Source organism: Musca vetustissima, unplaced genomic scaffold (genome assembly GCF_032173495.1).
Source record: "Musca vetustissima isolate MV318-11 ecotype Yass unplaced genomic scaffold, APGP_CSIRO_Mvet_v1 utg2750, whole genome shotgun sequence".
Lineage (NCBI taxonomy): Eukaryota > Metazoa > Arthropoda > Insecta > Diptera > Muscidae > Musca > Musca vetustissima.
Window position 1 is genome coordinate 334,234 of NW_026884925.1, and position 19,806 is coordinate 354,039.

The window sequence follows — 19,806 nt, forward strand, 5'->3', positions numbered from 1 at the left end:
TTAAAAAAGTACACCAGTCCAGATGTACCATTAACTATTGCGACTCCGCATTATTTTCAGTGCGACAAATTGTGCGGAGAAGGTAAGAAGACGCGCAAAGTAACCTGTTACATTGAGGAGAACGGTCGCAAGCGGGTGCTAAGTGATGAAGACTGTGTCGAGGAGAAGCCCGAAACAGAGGCGACGTGCATGTTAGCCCCTTGTGAGGGAGTCGATTGGATAATTTCTCAATGGAGTGGAGTAAGTGGAATCGAAAACGTGTTTAGAGAGTACCCTTTTCAAACCATCTTTCATTTCAGTGCGATGCATGTGGACAAACTACAGAAACACGCACCGCCATCTGTGGCTCGAAATCTGGAAAGGTTTATCCCGATGAATTTTGCGCTCCTGAAGTTCCTCTCCTCTCAAGACCCTGCGAATCGAAGAAATGTAAAACTCAGTGGTTTACATCGGAATGGAGTAAATGTTCGTCTCCTTGCGGCAAGGGTGTCCAATCGCGAATAGTCCTTTGTGGAGAATTTGATGGAAAAACGGTAACAAAGGTCACTGATGAATCGAAATGTGACGTTGCAACGAAACCAGAAGCATCCAAGGAATGCGAAGGAGAAGAAATGGAATGTCCTGGTCAATGGTTTACTGGCCCTTGGGGATCTTGTAGTAAACCATGTGGTGGCGGTGAAAGAAATCGTGAGGTGATGTGTTTAGCAAATGGAATAAAATCCGATAACTGCGATGAAGACAAGATAGAATCAATTTCTGAGAAGTGTAATACACACGCTTGCACAGACGATGAAGTCATGCCCGTTGATAGTGCGGACAAAGACATTTCCGACGATGATGATGAGGAAGATTGTGAGGAGGAGGAAGACGAAGATGTTAAAGTGGTTACAGCCAAGATGAGTGAAGATCTAAAAATCTCTGACGGCATTGAATTGGATGAAGAAACAACTGTTTCCTCATTCATCACCGACGAGCTCATGATGAGTGACAGCACTCCACCGACTGACACAACAGATGAAGCTGGCTCAACTGATGCCACCTTTACTACTGTCGAAGGTTCTGGAGATGGTACAGAAAGTACTTCCGTATCAAGTATGGATACCGTCGAGGGTAGCGGCGACACAGAAACCACTTCTGAATCAGGTGTCACGGAAACACAGACAGGATCTACTGAAGGTTCTGATGCTACCGAAGATACAACTGAATCCTTATTGGAGACGACTGGTTCTTCTATATCCGATGATACTACAGAGGCACCAACCACGGACACAACCGAATCTGCCGCTTCAACCGAATCTTCTACAGATATTACTAAAGAAACTGAAATAACCTCTGATTCCACTCAAAGCTTCTCTGAAGAAAGTACCGAGTCGTCTGCCATCACTGATGGTCTTACCGAGGGAACTGAACCTACTGATATGTCGACATCTACAGATGCTACCCAAACTACTGATATTAGTGCTTCTACTGATTCTTCTGAGCCCACTGAAACAACAGGCGCAACAGATTCATCATCCATCTCAGGTTCTACAGATGCATCTACGGAGTTCTTTACTACCAGTGATGTTAGCGACACAACAGATGTTTCAGATTCAACTGATACAACGTCATCAACTGATGTTTCGGAAACCACAGATGCATCAGTTTCGACTGATGTTACAAGTTCAACTGATGTCACAAGTTCAACTGATGTTACATCCACAACTGAAGTCTCGCCTACATCAGATGCTTCAACGGAAACATCCGTTTCCACTTCTAGCGATGTCACTGAAACGACATCGAGTGATACAACAGTTACCACCGACACCACATCAACCGATAGTACACCATCCTCTGACAGTACAACTGAATTTACGACCAGTACTGACATTTCGGAGTCAACTGAAGCCTCAAGCTCGACCACCGAAAGTTCTTCAGGTTCTACAGATGTTTCTGATACCACCAATGCATCAGTCACAACCGATGTTTCGGACTCAGATGTATCTGCCACAACTGAGGTTACAGACACAACAGAGGAATCTACATCAACTGAAAGTTCTGACTCGACAACAGGTGTTTCCGAGACCACTGCTGCATCGGCTACCTCTGACGCTTCTGCATCTACAGATACGACGGTTAGCTCTGACACCACCGATATTTCCGGTAGCACTGAAAGCCAAGTCACTACTGATTCATCTGTGTCCACTGATTCCAGCGATGTTACTTCCGAATCAAGCTCTACAGATGAATCTACTGAATCGTCTGGTTCCACTATCACAGATGCTGAAACGACATTGTCTACAGATGAAACTTCCGATTCGTCATCTGATGCATCCACAGTATCTACAGACGCAGAGACCACAGAAATTGATTCAACCACACCTACAGTTATCACCGACTCCACAACAGATTCCGGAATTTCTACCAGCACTGAAGTTACAGAAGACACCACAACTGACGCCGGTGAAGAAACCTCATCTTCGGAAACAACTGGAATTTCAGACGTTACAACAGAGGCATCATCCGATTTCACCACATTGGAGTCAGAGACTACGGAAAGCGCGTCAAGTGAGCCGACAACGACTTCACAAGGTTTGTCTACCCCATCAGATCTTTTCGATTCGACCACCGAAAGTTCTGGTGACAGTTCACTCTCAACTGAAGATGCTACCACAGTTGATATTTGGACATCGGAAGACGACGACTTTGAGAAGAGTACTCCCAATACCTTGCAAGCTATCATCACCAAAGAATCTAAACCCAAAAAATGCAAGCGTAAGAAGACAATACAATGCAGCAAAACCGAACACGGTTGTTGTCCAGATGGAAAAACTGTTGCTAAAGGTCCATTCGACGAAGGTTGTCCCATTCCCAAGACATGTAAAGATACAGAATTTGGTTGCTGTTCTGATGGTGTGTCACCTGCCGCGGGCAAGAATAATGAGGGATGTCCCAAGTCACAGTGCGAAGAAACACTGTTTGGATGTTGTCCAGACAAATACACCCCCGCTGAAGGCGAAGACAATGAGGGTTGTCCTGAACCAACTACTGTACCACCTACAACAACCACCGAAATGCCTGAAGAAGAAACCACAATATCCACCGAACCAGCACTCGACAATTACGTGTCAACTGAAATTCCCGAGTCTGCCGAATCTACCGAAGTTCCCGAAACAACAGAGGTCCCTGTTACGCCCGAAATTATTGAATCCTGTTCCTTTGCATCATTTGGCTGTTGTCCTGATGGCACAACTGCTGCTTCTGGTCCCGACTTTGCTGGTTGCGATGTTGCTCCTCCTACCAGTTCTACGGACTGCAGATTTTCTGAATTCGGTTGTTGTCCAGATGGTCGCACACCTGCCACAGGTGCCGACAACCAAGGCTGTGCGGCGTGCACATATGAACCATATGGTTGTTGCCCAGACAAGGAAACTCCCGCTCACGGTCCATTGGGTGAAGGTTGCTGTCTGAATTCTCCATACGGATGTTGCCCCGACAACATTAACAGTGCTCGTGGTCCCGACTTCGAAGGGTGTGACTGCCAGTATTCTCCATACGGATGTTGTCCAGACAACAAAACTGCGGCCCGTGGTCACTACAACGAAGGTTGTGGCTGTGAAAACACTCAGTTTGGCTGTTGTCCCGACAAACTTACACCGGCTCAAGGACCTAAGTTTGAAGGATGCGCTTGTCACACACTCCAATTTGGCTGCTGCCCCGATGGCATCACCATTGCCCAAGGACCCCATCACTACGGCTGTCATTGCTCACAAACCGAGTTCAAATGTTGTCCAGATGAAAAGACGCCTGCCAAGGGACCCAACTTTGAGGGATGCACATGTCTGGAAAGCAAATACGGCTGTTGTCCTGACGGTGTTACCTCAGCACAAGGCAACAAATTTGAAGGATGTGAAAATGTCAAGGAACCACCTCAGAAGGCTTGTGGACTACCAAAAGAGACCGGTCCATGTGGCAACTTCAGTATCAAATACTTCTTTGACACATCCTACGGAGCCTGTGCCAAATTCTGGTATGGAGGCTGCGAAGGCAACGGAAATCGTTTTGAAAGTGAAAGCGAGTGCAAAGAAACTTGTCAGGAATACAAAGGAAAAGAGGCCTGCTACTTGCCCAAGAGTTCTGGTCCATGCACCGGCGACCTTACTAAATGGTACTTCGATGCCGAACGCGGTCGATGCGAGCAGTTCAAATACGGTGGCTGCTTCGGCACCAACAACCGTTTCGATACAAAGGAAGAATGCCAGTCCTTCTGTGCAGTTAGCGAGACGACACGTAAGTTCTGCCGATTTATCTGAGATATTTAATGGAAAACTATGTGTATGTGTATTTGCAGCTCCTTGTGATCAGCCCATGGACGAGGGACCATGTGAGGGTAACTTTGAACGCTGGTTCTACGACAACCAAACCGATGTCTGCCGCCCCTTCCGATATGGTGGCTGCAAGGGCAACAAGAACAACTATCCCACGGAACATGCATGCAACTACCATTGTCGCCAGCCAGGAGTCCACAAAGGTTTGACTATTCTCAAATTGTAGATGCAAATATATTTTATGTAGTGTTAGCCACTGGCGAATGCTTTTGGCGGTTGTGATTATAATTACAAGCTCTCATTATACCCCTCCTCATTTGGTGATGGAATATTTAATGCTCACATATCCATTTATTTTCCCCCTCCTCCCACTTTATGTTTGTCATTGCTTGCTTTTTGTATGCCTGTTATCCCCCACACACATACACACGCTCTCCTTTCCAACTGAATCGTATGAATGTAATGCACGTGCACGATCCCCGCCTGTCAAGTAGATTACTGCTCGCTTCCCAAGCAAGCCGGTGATTGCAGTGAGAAACATCCACGTTGGTACTTCAGCGAGACCGAGAAGAAGTGCTTGCCCTTCTATTACACGGGCTGCGGTGGAAACAAGAACAATTTCCCCTCATTGGAGTCTTGCGAGAACCATTGCCCCAAGGAAGTTGGTAAGGTTTTCCATATTGATAACAGTGCCTGCAGCCATATGTGGAACGTGCCGTGGCGATGTTCAGCAGTTTTGCCTTTGAAGTAACTGGCCAGTGGTCACTGTTCCAACTATATGGCTGTGGGTACGCGTTTGTCGGTCCAACCGACTGTCTGCCGTCTTTTGTAAATACCCATTTGATAGATCGATGTTTGTCAGCTTAGATTGGCAAGTCAGTGTTGTGAAACAATCGTAACCCCGTTCCGTTTTGCAGTAATTATTATTAATTGATGGGTTGTGGTTTTTCTTCTTGTGCCAAATTTAGCTAAGGATATTTGCGAAATCCCAGCCTCAGTGGGAGATTGCAACAATTACGAACCCATGTGGTACTACGATACGAAAGATCAACGCTGTCGCCAATTCTACTATGGAGGCTGCGGTGGTAACGAAAACAAATTCACTTCCGAAGAAAGTTGCATGCGACGCTGTGAAAAGAAACCGGAACCGGTCCCTGAGCCGGAGCCGGAACAACCAGCAGTCATTACCAATGTTTGCGATGAGAAACCGGACCAAGGTCCCTGCGCCGACTATACTCTTGTGTGGCACTACGATAAGGAAAACGATCAGTGTCGACAGTTCTACTACGGTGGCTGTGAAGGAAATGGAAATCGCTTCGAAACTAAGGAAGAGTGTGCCCAACAATGTGCTAGCCACGTCGAACCCAATGTGGAATCGCAGCCCGTTGAAGAACCTTCACTCGCAGCTATACCTGAACCAGCGCCCGCACCTGAGGAACCTGTGGAGGAAAATGTGTGCTTGCTTGCTCAGGATATGGGTGATTGCGATAACTATGTCTCCATGTGGTACTATGATTCGCAGGATTCTCGCTGTACAATGTTCTATTATGGCGGTTGTGGCGGCAATGGAAATCGTTTTGCCACTGAGGAAGAATGTAACAGACGCTGCTCCCCCGAAGCCGCACCAGAAGCCGTACCCGAAGCTGCACCCGAACCTGAGCCAGAATCTGTGGCCAGTCCTGAAGTTGAGAGTAGCAACAAGTGTTTCCTTCCCGTTGCCCATGGCAATTGCCTGGAGAATGAGGTTCGTTGGTATTACAACAGCGAAGATGGTGTGTGCGATCAGTTTGTGTACACTGGATGTGGTGGAAATGCCAACAACTATGCCACAGAGTCCGAGTGCGAGGATGAATGCTTCGCAGTTCACAGCACCTGCCAGTTACCTGCTTTGGCTGGAAATTGCAACGAAACTATGATCAGATGGCACTACAGCGAGAGTGAAGGAAGATGTGTCGAGTTCGAATTCTCCGGATGTCGCGGTAATCGCAATAACTTTGTTACCGAACGGGAATGCATGTCGATGTGTGGTGGTGACGAACCACAAGTACCGGTAAGTGTTAGTGCGGGTTTGGCTACGTCTGTATATGTGATGAGTCTTAATTTTTCGTCTTAATTCCCGTCCTTCCAGAGCTATTCAGTTTGTGACCTACCCTTGGAGGCTGGTGAGTGCGACAACAGTACCACTGCTTGGCACTACGACAGGGAAAGCATGTCTTGCGTGGCCTTCACATATACCGGATGTGGTGGTAATGGAAACCGATTCTTGTCGAGGGAGCAATGTGAACGCCAGTGCGGCGAGTTCAAGGGAGTGGGTAAGTTAATCTTCCATAGTTCTTTAGTAGTGTTATAAACGGGTAAGTTTAATCGCATTGAGCCTCAAGTAGATGTCTGTAACGAGGATGTATCGTCCGGACCATGTCGCCAGTGGCAGACTCGCTTCTACTTTAACAAAGAGACGCGAACATGTGAACCGTTTACTTACGGCGGCTGCCAAGGTACTGCGAATCGTTTCGAAAGTAGGGCTGAGTGCGAATCCCGGTGCATAATTGGACAAGAACCCACGTACAGCGATACCAAAGGTATATCAATTAGCTTGATTATTGTTTATCTTGAAACTGGTTATCTAAATGTCCCCTCCGTGTTATGAGTTCAGATATCTGCAAGCAGCAAGTGGATGTTGGGCGCTGCAATGGACAGGCTCTCACCGAACGTCGTTGGTATTACGACGATGCTCGCGGCAACTGCGTGTCGTTCATTTATTCGGGTTGTGCTGGCAACCAGAATAATTTCCGCTCCTATGAATCTTGTTATACCTACTGCTCAAGTAAGCCCAGATTGCCTGCATGGGCGCCTTATTCCCGCACCTTTGTAGCGTAAAAATAAGCACTTGCACCATGACCATCCACTGCACCAATTAATTAATTTAAATGCACCTTCACATATCCACCCAGTCATACTGATTTTCCCTTTTGCACGCTCACCTTTGTAGTTAGTTTTTAAGAAGCACGGGTAATCTAATTGGGTTATGGGTTATCTTTGTATTGTTCGGGTGACGGGGTAGATGTTATCTTTAAAGATTTAGTTTCCGAACGAAATCTAATCTAACACAAATAATTCCCTTTCCGTTTAAACAGAGGCCGATCCCTCAGTTAACGAGGTGTTGCCCGTCAATAGATGCGAAGAGTACGAAAAGGAATGCTCGGCGCTGTCCTGTCCATATGGCAAACACCGAGTGGCCGTCGACGAGGAATGTTCGCGTTGTGAATGTGACAATCCATGTGCTGACTATGTCTGTCCCGATGGCCAACAGTGCGCTGTAGAGGTTTCCAGTGAAAGGTCTGGAGAATTCAAGCCCGAATGCCGCCTAATCAACAAACCTGGTACATGCCCCCATCTGACGGCCAGCGATGGTGTTTGTGGCCGTGAATGCCACACTGATGCTGATTGTCGTGAAGACAATAAGTGCTGCAGCAATGGCTGCGGTTTTGTGTGTGTACATCCAGCCGTACCTACCAGGCCGACAACAGCACCCACCACCCCCGCACCGGTCGTAGTTTATCCACAGGATGTCAAGGTGTCGCTTATTCCCAAAGAAAAAGCCGAAACAGATGTGAATACTCCATTGGGTGGAATCGCAGTTCTCAGGTGCTTTGCCACTGGCAATCCCGTGCCAAATGTTACATGGTCGCGCAACAACGTCGTGGTAAGTGCACAAAGTCCATCGAAGGTTGGCCCTACCCTCAAGTGAAATTCTTTTTTTAGGTTGACACCAACCAAGGACGTTATGTTTTGACATCTAGCGGTGATCTGACAATTGTCCAAGTGCGTCAAACTGATAGCGGCTCATATGTGTGCTTGGCCAGCAATGGCTTAGGCGAACCTGTGAGACGTGAAATTGAGTTACAGGTGACAGGTATGTAAATGGCCAACCAGCCAAGCCGAGTTAGGCGGTGTTTGGATAACCTTTTACTAACAATTCCTCCTTGGAATGGGCTTTTTGTTTTCATTTGCTTTGTTCTATGCATGCTCTGGTGTTTGTTGCTTTTGCTTTGTTTTCCCCGACACTAACCCTCAACAGATCCCGTCCCAATGCCTGCTTATGTATATGGCGATAAGAATGTAACCCAAATTGTTACCCTGAATAGACCGGCTGTGGTGCGTTGTCCTGCTGGTGGTCATCCAGAACCGATGGTGCATTGGTGGCGTAATCGCAGACGTTTACCCTTGTTGAGTAATCGCTTCGAATTGACTCGAGATTATTCCTTGACATTCCGTTCGGTGCAATTGACCGATTTGGGTCCGTACACATGTGAAGCCTGGAATCGTTTGAGTGTCCGTCCCTCGTCGATAAAGGTAACATTGGTAGCTGTGGGGCCGGTGCGAGCTGCAAACAATGACGAGTCGAAATATCTGCAATACATCATTGAGTCACCAATGGCACCGGTTACCCAAAGACCTACGTATCCATACAGACCCACCCGACCACCAGCAGTACCACCACCATATGTTGTTGGTAAGTGTTCGAACATGACATTTGTATTTGTATGCGGTGTTGTGTCATCTTTTCTTTGGACAATAAATTACGTTTTATCTTCGTTTAATTGCATGTGTAATTACGCACATTGTACACATTTACATGTTGGTATTAAATTAATATTTGTATTCGGCCGTTACATAGAAATTCTTCTGCGTCTACGATTATTCGAAGTCTCCCAAATGAAAAATCGGCAATAATTTAAAGTTCTTGTAATGGAGGATGTTAATGTTAATGCTAATAAAATACTAAAAAATATATGATCTCAAATAACGGTGCCGGTTAAATACCCCAACAGAAGAAAATGCTTCGATTTAAATCTTAAATCAATGTGTGTGAGTTTTAATTAAACTATGTTGCATAACGATTTATTTATTTACATCTAGGGTTTTAGGTTTTATTTATTCATAATACTTATAGACGTTTATCTCTTGGGATAATCTTTTGTTAAACTGATAGTTATATAAAATGATAAACAATGCTCCCATTATTGCTGGGAATGCCGGTGATTTGAACTTAGCTATCATTTGATTGATACCGGCTGATTTTTTTTTTGCCATGTTCATTTAATTTCCAAATCAAAACGTTTTTAAATTATAGCTTATAGCTAAAAAGTTTGAAAAATGCATATCCATATAATTTAGAAAATGTTCGGGAAATGTGGTATAGTTATCCTTCAACGATGCAGTCGAAGGATGGTCAAGATTCGTTGACAAATAATACTCAATGTTTTTTTTCGTTTCTGGGTGAAATTTGTAAAGATATTTTTTAAATCCTGGCCCCCATTTTCTTATTTAACCAGGGACTTATTAAAAAGGCATATGAACTAAAACAAGACTAAATAAAAAATGGTTAACCTTTAAGCTTTATTTTTAGAAAATGTTCTAGTCTTTGACTAAGGAATACCAAAATGATTGCTTAAAGCAAACGATTAATTCTAAAGGTTTGACAAATGTCAACAATAACACCAACTTCAATTTGGAACAATAAAGAAAATACTCTCACAAATACTCCCACGTATTAGTCAGTTAGATTAGTTAGTTAGATTTATGTTTCGAGCTTGATACCTTTATTGTTATGCTAATTTTCCAAATTTATTTTATTTTCTCTAAACTTAGAATGGGTGAAGTTCAAGTCCAACATGGGTATAATTAGCTTTACGCTACTGATTATTTATCAAGATACTGATATGAATAGAATACACCATAACACTGAATCGATGTTTTGTATATACCGATTGGTTTTTATTTGCATGTCGTTTTGTAGCGAATTTAATTTATTTAATTTTTTTTCTGCCATCTAAAATGTTTTTTGTTGCGTTACTCGATACAGTTCCCGTCAACGCTGTCATTGGCAAGGATCCTTCAAATACCTATCAACCCGGATCTACGGTTGCCCTCAGCTGTTCCGTTCAAGGATATCCAACACCAAATGTGACCTGGACAAAGGATGGTCTGCCATTGGTACCCAGTGAACGTATCCAAATATCAGTTCGTAAGTAAAACTATTCACGCAGTGACAAGCAAAGTCAAAATAACTTATTCTGAACTCCCTATGTTCGATGCAGGTGAACCTTATCGCGTGATTATTAACAATGTCAGTACAGCCGATTCCGGTAAATACGGTTGCAAGGCCGCCAATGCTGTTAACTATGGCTTCAGTGAGGAGAATATAAATATTGAATGTAAGTAACCACATCGATCTCTGAAGGCACTTCATAACTCACACTCTGTGTCCTCTTTCTTGCAGCTACTATACCATTGAATCCAGAGTGCATTGACAATGGCCATTTCGCCAATTGCAATCTGATCGTAAGAGGACGATACTGCAAGAACAAGTATTATGCCAAATTCTGTTGTAGATCGTGTGCCCTGGCTGGTCAGCTTTGAGGTTTCTCTGCTGGAGCCCCAATCCACTGACTTACGACAATCTTTAAATGATGCTACATTTTCTATTTGATATGATACTAATCTAATGTAAGAATCACTTGGGGAGACTCCTCCCTCTAGCTATCCTGTCGATCACCTGCAATATCGAAGAGCGCACAAATTCTTGTCCTGACCTTTAGACGAACCAATAATTCATCTTATGCACATTTTCCATTACTTAACCGTTAAGAGTAACCTCAGGCCATCGTAAGCGTTATTTGTTAGCCAAGTATGAATTAATTTGTAGAAACCAAAAATGTATCTTTGTTCCGAACAGATTCCGTTTTGTAATTACTAATTGATGGATATGGTTTGTGTCAGCAGCATAGAATTCAAATTGTAACCGAGTTTATTTTATATATTTTTTTCATATTAACTTTAAGAAATGTTAGTGAATAATTTGTTCCTATTTATTGCCCGAGTCAATAAAGTCGATGCGATCAAGTATTAATTTTTAAATTTGCCCCAAATGAGAAGAATGAGAAACAATGAAAACTAACGAACCCACTTTATAATGAACCCCTAATCTATTTAGAATAATATTCATAGATGAAGCATGTAACAGAAATTTGTGCATTTAATTATAAAACATTTTTTTATTATATATAAACTTTGTAAATAAATAAAAAGATAAACTGTATGAAAATGAATAAAAATGTGTTGAGGTTTTTCATTCATCCAGGTGGTGCTGTATATTGTAAATATGGGCTATTCAGAAAGCGAATTGCTACAAAAAGTACAACGTTAACACATTTCCGGCTATTTTCGTTACATGTGCATCATTACATATTCTTACGTTCTTGGATTTTACTTAATCCCGTGTAGACGTTGTTTTATTTCCCAATACAGTTCGTACTAAATAAAACGCGGGTTCTTTCTGATTACGATTATTACAATGATTTTATTGACACAACTTTACAGCTTTACGTTACTTGACGGTTTCAATTCGCGATCTGATTCATAACTGACTAACTGCCTTGCCATTTCCCCTATTTATATGAGCGTTGCCTGTCGCTACAGAAGTTTCTAGATTTCTGGTAACACCTAGATTACGAACAATCTACCAATGCAACAAACACATACAAACTTACATTGAGTGAACAATAACAACAACACATATACAGGCGAAAGAGGAATTAAGCGATCATCAATGATGACGTTTAACAAGAATTGTACGTCAATAACAAAATAGACAATGAAAGAGGAAATGGAAGAAGGTAGAAAAATCTATACAGTAGTTGTTGTTGTGAAGTTATTCGAATAAACTGCGTAGTAGAAATTTACGTTACAATTCAAATTCTTAAATTAACGGAATTCATCTAAATTAACTTAAGGGGACCCCCCCCATTCTCGAGATCAAAAATTTTGTTGATATAATTCGAATCTACACTAATTAAAGAATGTCCCTACAAAATTTCAAATGAAAATCTCAAGAAGTCTTGAAGATATAGCCGATTTATTGTATCAGCATTAAGTGACGGCTGAAGGGCTTCTCAAACTTTAAACGCGTTTTTCTCTAAACATTTTTTTGCGAATGGCGGGCACGATAACTCAAAAACTAATAACCCAATCGACTTCAAATTTTTACACGTTTCTCTGTGAGTGTGTAGCTATCGTATGAACTAGGATAAAGCCAATCGGTGAAGTTCTTCCTTATTTTTTGACTTGGGTTTTGGTAAAAAATCGGCGATTTTCCAAAAATATTTTTTCAAAGGTCCGCCACTTTGTTAATTTTAGAACGAAGTCAATAATCCTAGTTCATACGAGAGCCAGAGATGTACTCTTTCTAACACCGTTGGAATTTTCGGATTCCGATGTTCCAGTGAGGAGTTATCATGCCCGCCATCGAAAATAAGGACTTTTCTTTAATTACAAAAAACAACAACAAAACAATAACAAAATTGTTTTGTAAATTATTTTTCTTCTCTTTTAAATCTTCAATTATATATGTGTAAAGTTACAAACCTTAACAAGCATTGGTATTGATTTACCAGCCCATTGAAAATCTTGAAATATTAAAATCGAGAATGGGTGGGGTTCCCTTAAATCTAAAGTTATATTCCTAACAATATGGAAGATATATAAATATCTTCCATAAATAGTTTCGTTCGAAAAACACCCCAAGTATATGTAATTCCAAATTTAGTATAAAATGGCGTGTCTCAAATTTTGTTTATATCGAGATGTATTGCAAAATGGGGTAGTCCGTCCGACTTTTGTCCTTTGGAGTAAGTCATTTAGACTTACGTATATATGCCATGGTCTTGTTTGTAGTACATACAATTTCATTTGCTATTTTATGAGTATTTTCTCAAAAATAATATGACCATGTCGGAAATTTATTGATGATGATAATATATAGTGCCGAATTTTTACAATTTATTTAATCGAATTCTGAATTACAATACAGTATAAACTCGATAATCCTGACCTCGCTAATCCGGATTATTCGGTAATCCGGACTGCATTTCACAATTCATTGCGTATCCTATAATCCGGATTGTTTGCAACATGACAATCCGGATTATGTTCAAACATTATTTATTTTGCTTTTTTATTGAAGTCGTAAATACAGTTTGAATTATGAGCAACGAATGTTTTGTTGTTGCACATTCTTTATCAGTTCAGTAGTTTTGCACGATGAAAAAGAAAAAAAATGCTCCTGAAAGAAAAACGTGTAAAGAAAGAATAACATTTCTTTGCGGTTCCAACAAATCCGGTGACCACAAGCTAAATATTGTTGTAGTCGGCAAATCTCGGAACCCAAGGGCATTTAATAAGAACCCTCCTGTAGAATACTACTCCTCAGAAAATGGTTGGATAACAACACATTTATTTACAGAGGATGAAGAGGCTGATACTTTAATTAAAGCTCAACCCGTAGAAGCAAAATATGCTGTTCAAAGTTTAGAAAAGTCAATTAAATGGGCTGAAGAAAATAATGTCGGCATAGAAAAAGTTTTTGTTCTTCATGAATTGCGGGAAAAGGCATTAGAAAAATGTTTATCTAATTCGCGGCAAACAACTATACTTGATTACTTTCCGAAAAAAATGAATGTCGATTTATGTTAACTATGAAATATATATTTTATATGTCTGTACCTATTATATTTTAAGTTTGTATGTTTGAAATGAATTTCTTTTTTAATAAAAACAAAAAAACTATTTAAAATAACACTAATTTAATACATATTTAAAACATTTGGAAAAAACTCGATAATCTCGGTAATCCGGATTTGGGTCTGCAATCAATTATCCGGATTAACGAGTTTCTACTGTATATTAATTTATATCGCTTATAACAACTACCTGTTATAGCGTTTTCGACTATACATACATATATTATTGTTTTGAAATTATTTTCAAGTTTTCGAATTTCAACTCCATTAAAATGTTTTTTCCCAACTGGCAACACGCGTCGTTTGACACATGTCTAACGGTTATGTATGTACTCCAAAACTGTTTTTATCTTCAGCTGATACGACTCAGACATGCGCAATGCTTACGAACATAGATTATTTTTTTTTTCTAAAACAACGCACAATTAAAGGAAAACAACATCAAAATAATATTCACGAAAATTGAAATAAAATTATTTAAATGCAAATAAAATGCCACTTCTCGAAGACAGTGGCATTGAAAGTGAAGACAAATCATCGTTTATTATCGAGGAAGCTGACATGGATACGGTAAATAGGTGTACAAAAGTGTCCAAAGACACGAAAAGGCGAATAAGTTTCATTTTAATTTTTCCATGGACAGAACACTCGTTTGAATCATGACGACACTGTGGACCATATGGCAGAATTGGAAGTGAGCTTTCGGGGAGCAGTTGATACCAAAACTACCTCATACAATGCCAGAGATTCATCACCCACACATCACAGTAGCAGCGACCTAGAGGACAACATAAAACCTCCCAACACTTGTCGCATCTTGCAACGGAAGTTGGAATTGAAAGTTGAAAGGGCAAAAAGGAACTACACCCACTATCAAGAGGAAAATGTAAGCATCGATGTAAAACTAGAACCTCAGTGAAACATTAATCCGCAAATTTTCAATTTAGAAACGGAAATCACAATCGGCAACACTTATACCCATCAATCGGCTACCCATACCTGGAGATGTGGAACAGAAGCCCTTGGTAGACTACAAATCGGAAAGGTGAGTCCATTGTGGTTGGTTAACCATTGTATTACTGAATGGCTTCTCTTTTCAGTGATGAATGTGAGGAGATCTCCTTCTTTCCTTCGCACATGCATAAGAGTCGCATGCGGAAACAAGCTGAACTCTCCGATACCTTCAGCATTCAGGAAATGACAATCGATTCGGATTTGGAATCGAATGATTCACAGAATTTGGAACTGCTAACACCGCATCTGAAGAGAAGTTTTGTTGACTATTTGAAAACTTGCTTTTGCCTACAGCCCTCGAGTTAACGAAACGGTTTCAAAGTGCCGATGTTTATCGCTATATTTGCTTCCAATACTATTTATTATATCTAGCTCTATATAAATGCTCCCTAATAAAACAGGTTTTCATTTACTTTAAGTCATCGAGAATGTAAAGTCTTGTGAAATAAATGGGTGAACGATTTGCTAGGACTGCAATACCCAAAAGAGAATTTGCTATTGTAGAAATGTGTATAGGTAAGGGAGACTGGGGCACCTTCGGCACTTTTTGTTTAGAGCTCTATATCACAGTACTTATTCTACAGATATAAAAACTTTATGGCTGATTATTGTCATCTGATACTTAATTATAAAAACTAGTACCAAATACATATAATAAATTAGTATTAGTTAAACATTTTTACAGTTTTGTAAACTGTGTAAAATTCACCGAATGTGCCCCTACCCGGTGTAGCTTCGGCATTTAATCAGGCACATTCGGCAGCATAGTCATAGCCTGGTAATTATCATTGCTATCAGTCTGGTTGAAATTCAGATCCTCTAAATGTTCTATTTTGTTTTAATACGCGACTCAATGTTTGACTTTTAAGCCTATATTTTCTAGCGGCGGTCGTTGACATCTCAAGGCATTTTCGTCAAAACAAGCACGTTTGGTCTTATATAAGTAATTTTGAGACATATTAAAGGATTATTTTTAGAGACGCACTCAAAAACATTTTAAGGAAATAATATTCCACTATCTGTATATGGCCGAATGTGACCCACTTCAAATGCCGAATCTACCCCGAAAGTACTTTTTATAGTTTTTTAATTTATTTCTATCCGTCTTCTAAAATGAATATATTTTTAATTGTTTTTATAAGAATACTCATTGCAATTAACTACTTTTTAATAATAATTCTTTAAAATTGAAAGGTTTTATACACGAAATACTTACGAAATGGAATGGGATTATTACAAAAACATTTGTAAAAATACAAAAACATGTCTATTTAAATAAGATTATTAGCTAGAGATTTCAAACTTTGTGACAGTTATTTATTTTTATATTCTAAGCTAGTGATCTACGGGGAGAGCTTCATATCGAAAGCGCGATTGTCGAATGTGCCTCGATGCCGAAGATGGCCCAGTCTCCCCTATAGGTTGCCATCGATATAGATTGCAATGTAGCTTATTAATTTGCAGTTTGTTTTACCATCCATCATCTCATTCCGTATGCAACACCTCGAAATATTCACCGGAGACCACATAACGTAAATATTCTTGATCTGAATAAAATTCTATGTCGATTTGTACGTGTCCGCCTGCATATCTGCCCGTCTAGAGCTCTGAAATTTTGCACAAGCATTGCAAGTTATTCTAGGATCTTTGGTATTGCAAATGCAAATATCTGTCCACGTTTTGGTGTAGCCCCCATATAACGGTACCGCCACCCAATTTATTGTTTTTTTAATGCCATCCTCATGGTGTAAAATATTCGACCTGACCGGACTGAAAATCGTTTTTACTTTTTGTATTTATATTTTCATAATGAATGATTCAAAATTATGGGAGAATCATTAAAGAACACAGATAATCTTAACCGAAATGTTAGAAAACAGAAATATGATTTAATTTTATCGGTCTATCAATTGCCACTCAAAATTTATGGAAGCCTAATTATAAAACTTGAGGCTATTTTTTTAAATATAGGCGAGAAATATTCCATTGCAAAATTCACCCATGAGGTTTCAATCAAAATATTCAAAATTAATGGGGACTCTTAGGAAAACTCCATATTATGATAGGACCTTGAACATATCAATAAATAACGTGAGAGAAAAATGATTGAAATGCTCAAAATATCTAATAGTGGTGCTATCGTTGTATGGGGCTATAAAAAACCCTTGATAACCCAAAATACTAAATTACAGGCAGTTCGGTTGGGAAACGTATCCAAAGTCTCCAAAATACCGAATATTTGTGGCGGGATACCGTTACATGTGGTATAGACTTACCATATAGGTTATACCATGGAAACCCAAAATACCGAACGACAACCAATTCGGTTAGAAAAGGTCACCAAAAATCCCCGAAATACCGAATATTGGGTGGTATCATTATATGGGGGCTACACCAAAACGTGGACCGATACAACCCATCGTCTATTGCCGTACGTGCAATTATTGATAGCTCACTATCTCAATGGAAATTATTAACTGGTATTTTCCAGATATCAGTTGATTAAAGAAAACATTTTATTAAAATAATGTCATAATTCTAGCAGTCTTATGTTCAGTATAAAAAATATAACATTCAGTCCCGATTTAATGTCAAACAAACACCCTGCAGTATCCAATGACTCAGGTCTTCTGCTGTGGCCAAATCTGCTTCGAAGACAAGTCCAACGCCCATGGCATTACGTCGCAAGGACGTTGTATAGACTGGAGCACGGAAGGTGTTCTAAAGAAAATTACATTGATCATGAAATAGAGCTACTTAAATTACAGATTGTCAATACCCACTTGTAATTTCAGTCTGTGTGATTCAATCGGAACCACCGACAATATTGGCAGATCTTCGACCAGTACTTTTGGCAACGAACGTCCCAGCTGCATGCGTTCCATATCCCAACGGGCACCCTCAATATGTAATCCAGATATATAGCAACCCTAAAGAGTTGGCATAAATATACATACGTTAGCAGTGTAATGCTCTGTGTCTGATTAGAAATGTTGTAGATACAACTTACCGTTACAGGTCTTTCTTCAATATCGTCTGGATCAATGAATTTCGTTACACACGTATACATCTGAGACCTATCCAAGGGCCAGCCATTTTTGCGACAAGCAATCTAAAAAAAATGTTGGTGTCTTGGTAAAATATGAATGGGATATACTTGTTTTTTAATTACCTGCACCAAAGCCGTTAGGTAACTTTGCGGAATGTGTAGACCTGATAGCCACATGACCAGTGGTTCGCCAGACATTGACCAGTATTTGAACTGGGTAGCACGGCGCTGTACGCATCATACATCCGAGGACAGTGGGAAATAAGTTGGAATGATAAAGCAAATTTGATGATGTTTTGTTTACAAGTAACAAAGGTAGATGAGATTGGACATGAGTAGAGAGCGGTATATGTGTATATTGTAGCTTAGCATTTCTTTTGCGGCTGGAATTGATGTAGTTGGGAGTGAAAGTTGTCGATATTGCTATTGATTGATTTATGATTGCAGAAGGAAGAGAAATGACTGTTGTTTGTTACGACCATGCAACAAACACACACACAAATACATTTTCGTATTTGTTACATATAGGGAATCCATTTATAAAAATAATGTGAGCGGGGATATATGAGATATTTGAGATTTCGTATTTGTATTTGGGGTACAAATCATATATTGGTCTTACTCAAGATTCGCACACTCTTCTTCTGGGTTCGAATTTGTGATCGAACGGAATACCCTATGAGTATATGCCTACTTTATAATATCAGCACTTGAATAGAGCGTTGGGATACATGATAAATGTTGCAAGGTATCGAAAGACAATTGCCTCAATCATTTGTTATGCCGAGAAGTTTATTGTCTTTGTGGTCGTACAAGCCATCAAGTGTGTTCGCATGTGTTCACTGAAGATTTTTTATATTCCTGCACACTGATGTGTGTGTGTGCGTGTGTGTAGGCGTGTATGTGTGTTACTTGGATTACGAAACGTTACCTGTAAATGTTCCATCCAACTGCCCAATTGTTTACATGTATCTGGGGCCAATTTGCGCCAATCGTTGGGCAGCAGACCGTTGAATAATGAATTTGCAATGCTGTCCAGAATATTGTCCATACCAATTTCACCAGCAATTGCCTGTAAACGAAAAATATATATGCATATAAATACAATGTTACTTGAGCTCCAATATAGCACTGAATATGATTTGTCGGAAGGGGAGATTTCCAATGTCTTGGCCTTAGGTTATTCAAATGCATTGTAGAACACTGATACGTAGCCAGTGATGCAACATCAATCTACTCCATTAACATTCAGCACAATATCAAAATTGGTATTTACAGCAGAGAAATGTGTCAATCTGGCGCCACAACCTCATGTGCGCGAAGTGCAAATTCACAGACTTAAGTTGCCCATTGTCAATACCTAAACGAGTCATTTTGGCAAAAATAAATCTTATGTTATAATATGAAATAGATACATAAGGTGTCGACAGATTGCATTGTCACATTTAAAATGTCCAAATTTAAATGTTCATCATTAAAAAAAAGATTTAATTAAATAGTACCATTTATAACATTATGTAGGGTATCAAATATTTTGGGGAAACATTTTCCATTGTCCTTTTGTTATTCCAAATAGCAACTTTGTTTATTTATAGATATTCAAATACTAGTTTGGCTGACGTTCAATAACGAACAAGTCTGGAAAATGTTTTATTTTTTGCTGAAAAGCAAACAACAAAGTCCTTGTTGGATATGGGCATTGACTAACACAAACTAAGGAGGATTTGTGATATCTATGTGTGGGTGTGATGTACGTTTTACTCCTTTGGCTCGGATTTGTTGTGAAATCAAATCGCATTAAAGTTTATTAATGCGCCAATGTTTTCGGAAAGCAATAATTCACGTAATGTCCTGG

The 19,806-nt window shown here is 40.1% G+C and overlaps 3 protein-coding genes across 3 annotated transcripts in view; 2 read left to right on the forward strand and 1 right to left on the reverse strand.

The window, feature by feature from the left end:
* Positions 1–10,886, forward strand: part of LOC133332027 (papilin) — a 33,563-nt gene extending 22,677 nt beyond the window's left edge. Inside the window, exons 5-20 of the mRNA XM_061540412.1 lie at positions 61–240; positions 300–1,324; positions 1,442–2,414; positions 2,523–4,269; positions 4,331–4,510; positions 4,802–4,972; positions 5,276–6,357; positions 6,436–6,619; positions 6,692–6,886; positions 6,961–7,141; positions 7,440–8,010; positions 8,070–8,220; positions 8,386–8,820; positions 10,174–10,335; positions 10,409–10,525; positions 10,591–10,886. Of these exons, the coding sequence (XP_061396396.1) occupies positions 61–240; positions 300–1,324; positions 1,442–2,414; positions 2,523–4,269; positions 4,331–4,510; positions 4,802–4,972; positions 5,276–6,357; positions 6,436–6,619; positions 6,692–6,886; positions 6,961–7,141; positions 7,440–8,010; positions 8,070–8,220; positions 8,386–8,820; positions 10,174–10,335; positions 10,409–10,525; positions 10,591–10,730 (7,494 nt within the window). The 3' untranslated portion in view covers positions 10,731–10,886. The remainder of the gene's footprint in view (positions 1–60; positions 241–299; positions 1,325–1,441; positions 2,415–2,522; positions 4,270–4,330; positions 4,511–4,801; positions 4,973–5,275; positions 6,358–6,435; positions 6,620–6,691; positions 6,887–6,960; positions 7,142–7,439; positions 8,011–8,069; positions 8,221–8,385; positions 8,821–10,173; positions 10,336–10,408; positions 10,526–10,590) is intronic.
* A 3,460-nt stretch (positions 10,887–14,346) lies between these two features.
* On the forward strand, positions 14,347–15,253 carry LOC133332022 (uncharacterized). The gene is made up of 4 exons (XM_061540407.1): positions 14,347–14,458; positions 14,532–14,774; positions 14,836–14,933; positions 14,989–15,253. The coding sequence occupies exons 1-4, from the start codon at positions 14,381–14,383 to the stop codon at positions 15,206–15,208; spliced, it is 639 nt and encodes a 212-aa protein (XP_061396391.1). The 5' UTR covers positions 14,347–14,380; the 3' UTR covers positions 15,209–15,253.
* Positions 15,254–17,476: 2,223 nt separating this feature from the next.
* The window catches only part of LOC133332015 (dynein axonemal heavy chain 10), an 87,710-nt gene continuing 85,380 nt past the window's right edge, over positions 17,477–19,806 (reverse strand). Inside the window, exons 53-57 of the mRNA XM_061540399.1 lie at positions 18,883–19,023; positions 18,075–18,179; positions 17,913–18,014; positions 17,686–17,832; positions 17,477–17,623 (exon numbers count right to left, since the gene is read on the reverse strand). Coding sequence (XP_061396383.1) covers positions 17,477–17,623; positions 17,686–17,832; positions 17,913–18,014; positions 18,075–18,179; positions 18,883–19,023 — 642 coding nt within the window. The remainder of the gene's footprint in view (positions 17,624–17,685; positions 17,833–17,912; positions 18,015–18,074; positions 18,180–18,882; positions 19,024–19,806) is intronic.

Coding starts and splice junctions, on each gene's coding strand:
- LOC133332022 (XM_061540407.1), top strand. CDS start 14,381: ATGCCACTTCTCGAAGACAGTGGCATTGAAAGTGAAGACAAATCATCG. Junction 14,775..14,835: donor CCCACTATCAAGAGGAAAAT/GTAAGCATCGAT, acceptor TTTTCAATTTAG/AAACGGAAATCACAATCGGC. Junction 14,934..14,988: donor GTAGACTACAAATCGGAAAG/GTGAGTCCATTG, acceptor TTCTCTTTTCAG/TGATGAATGTGAGGAGATCT.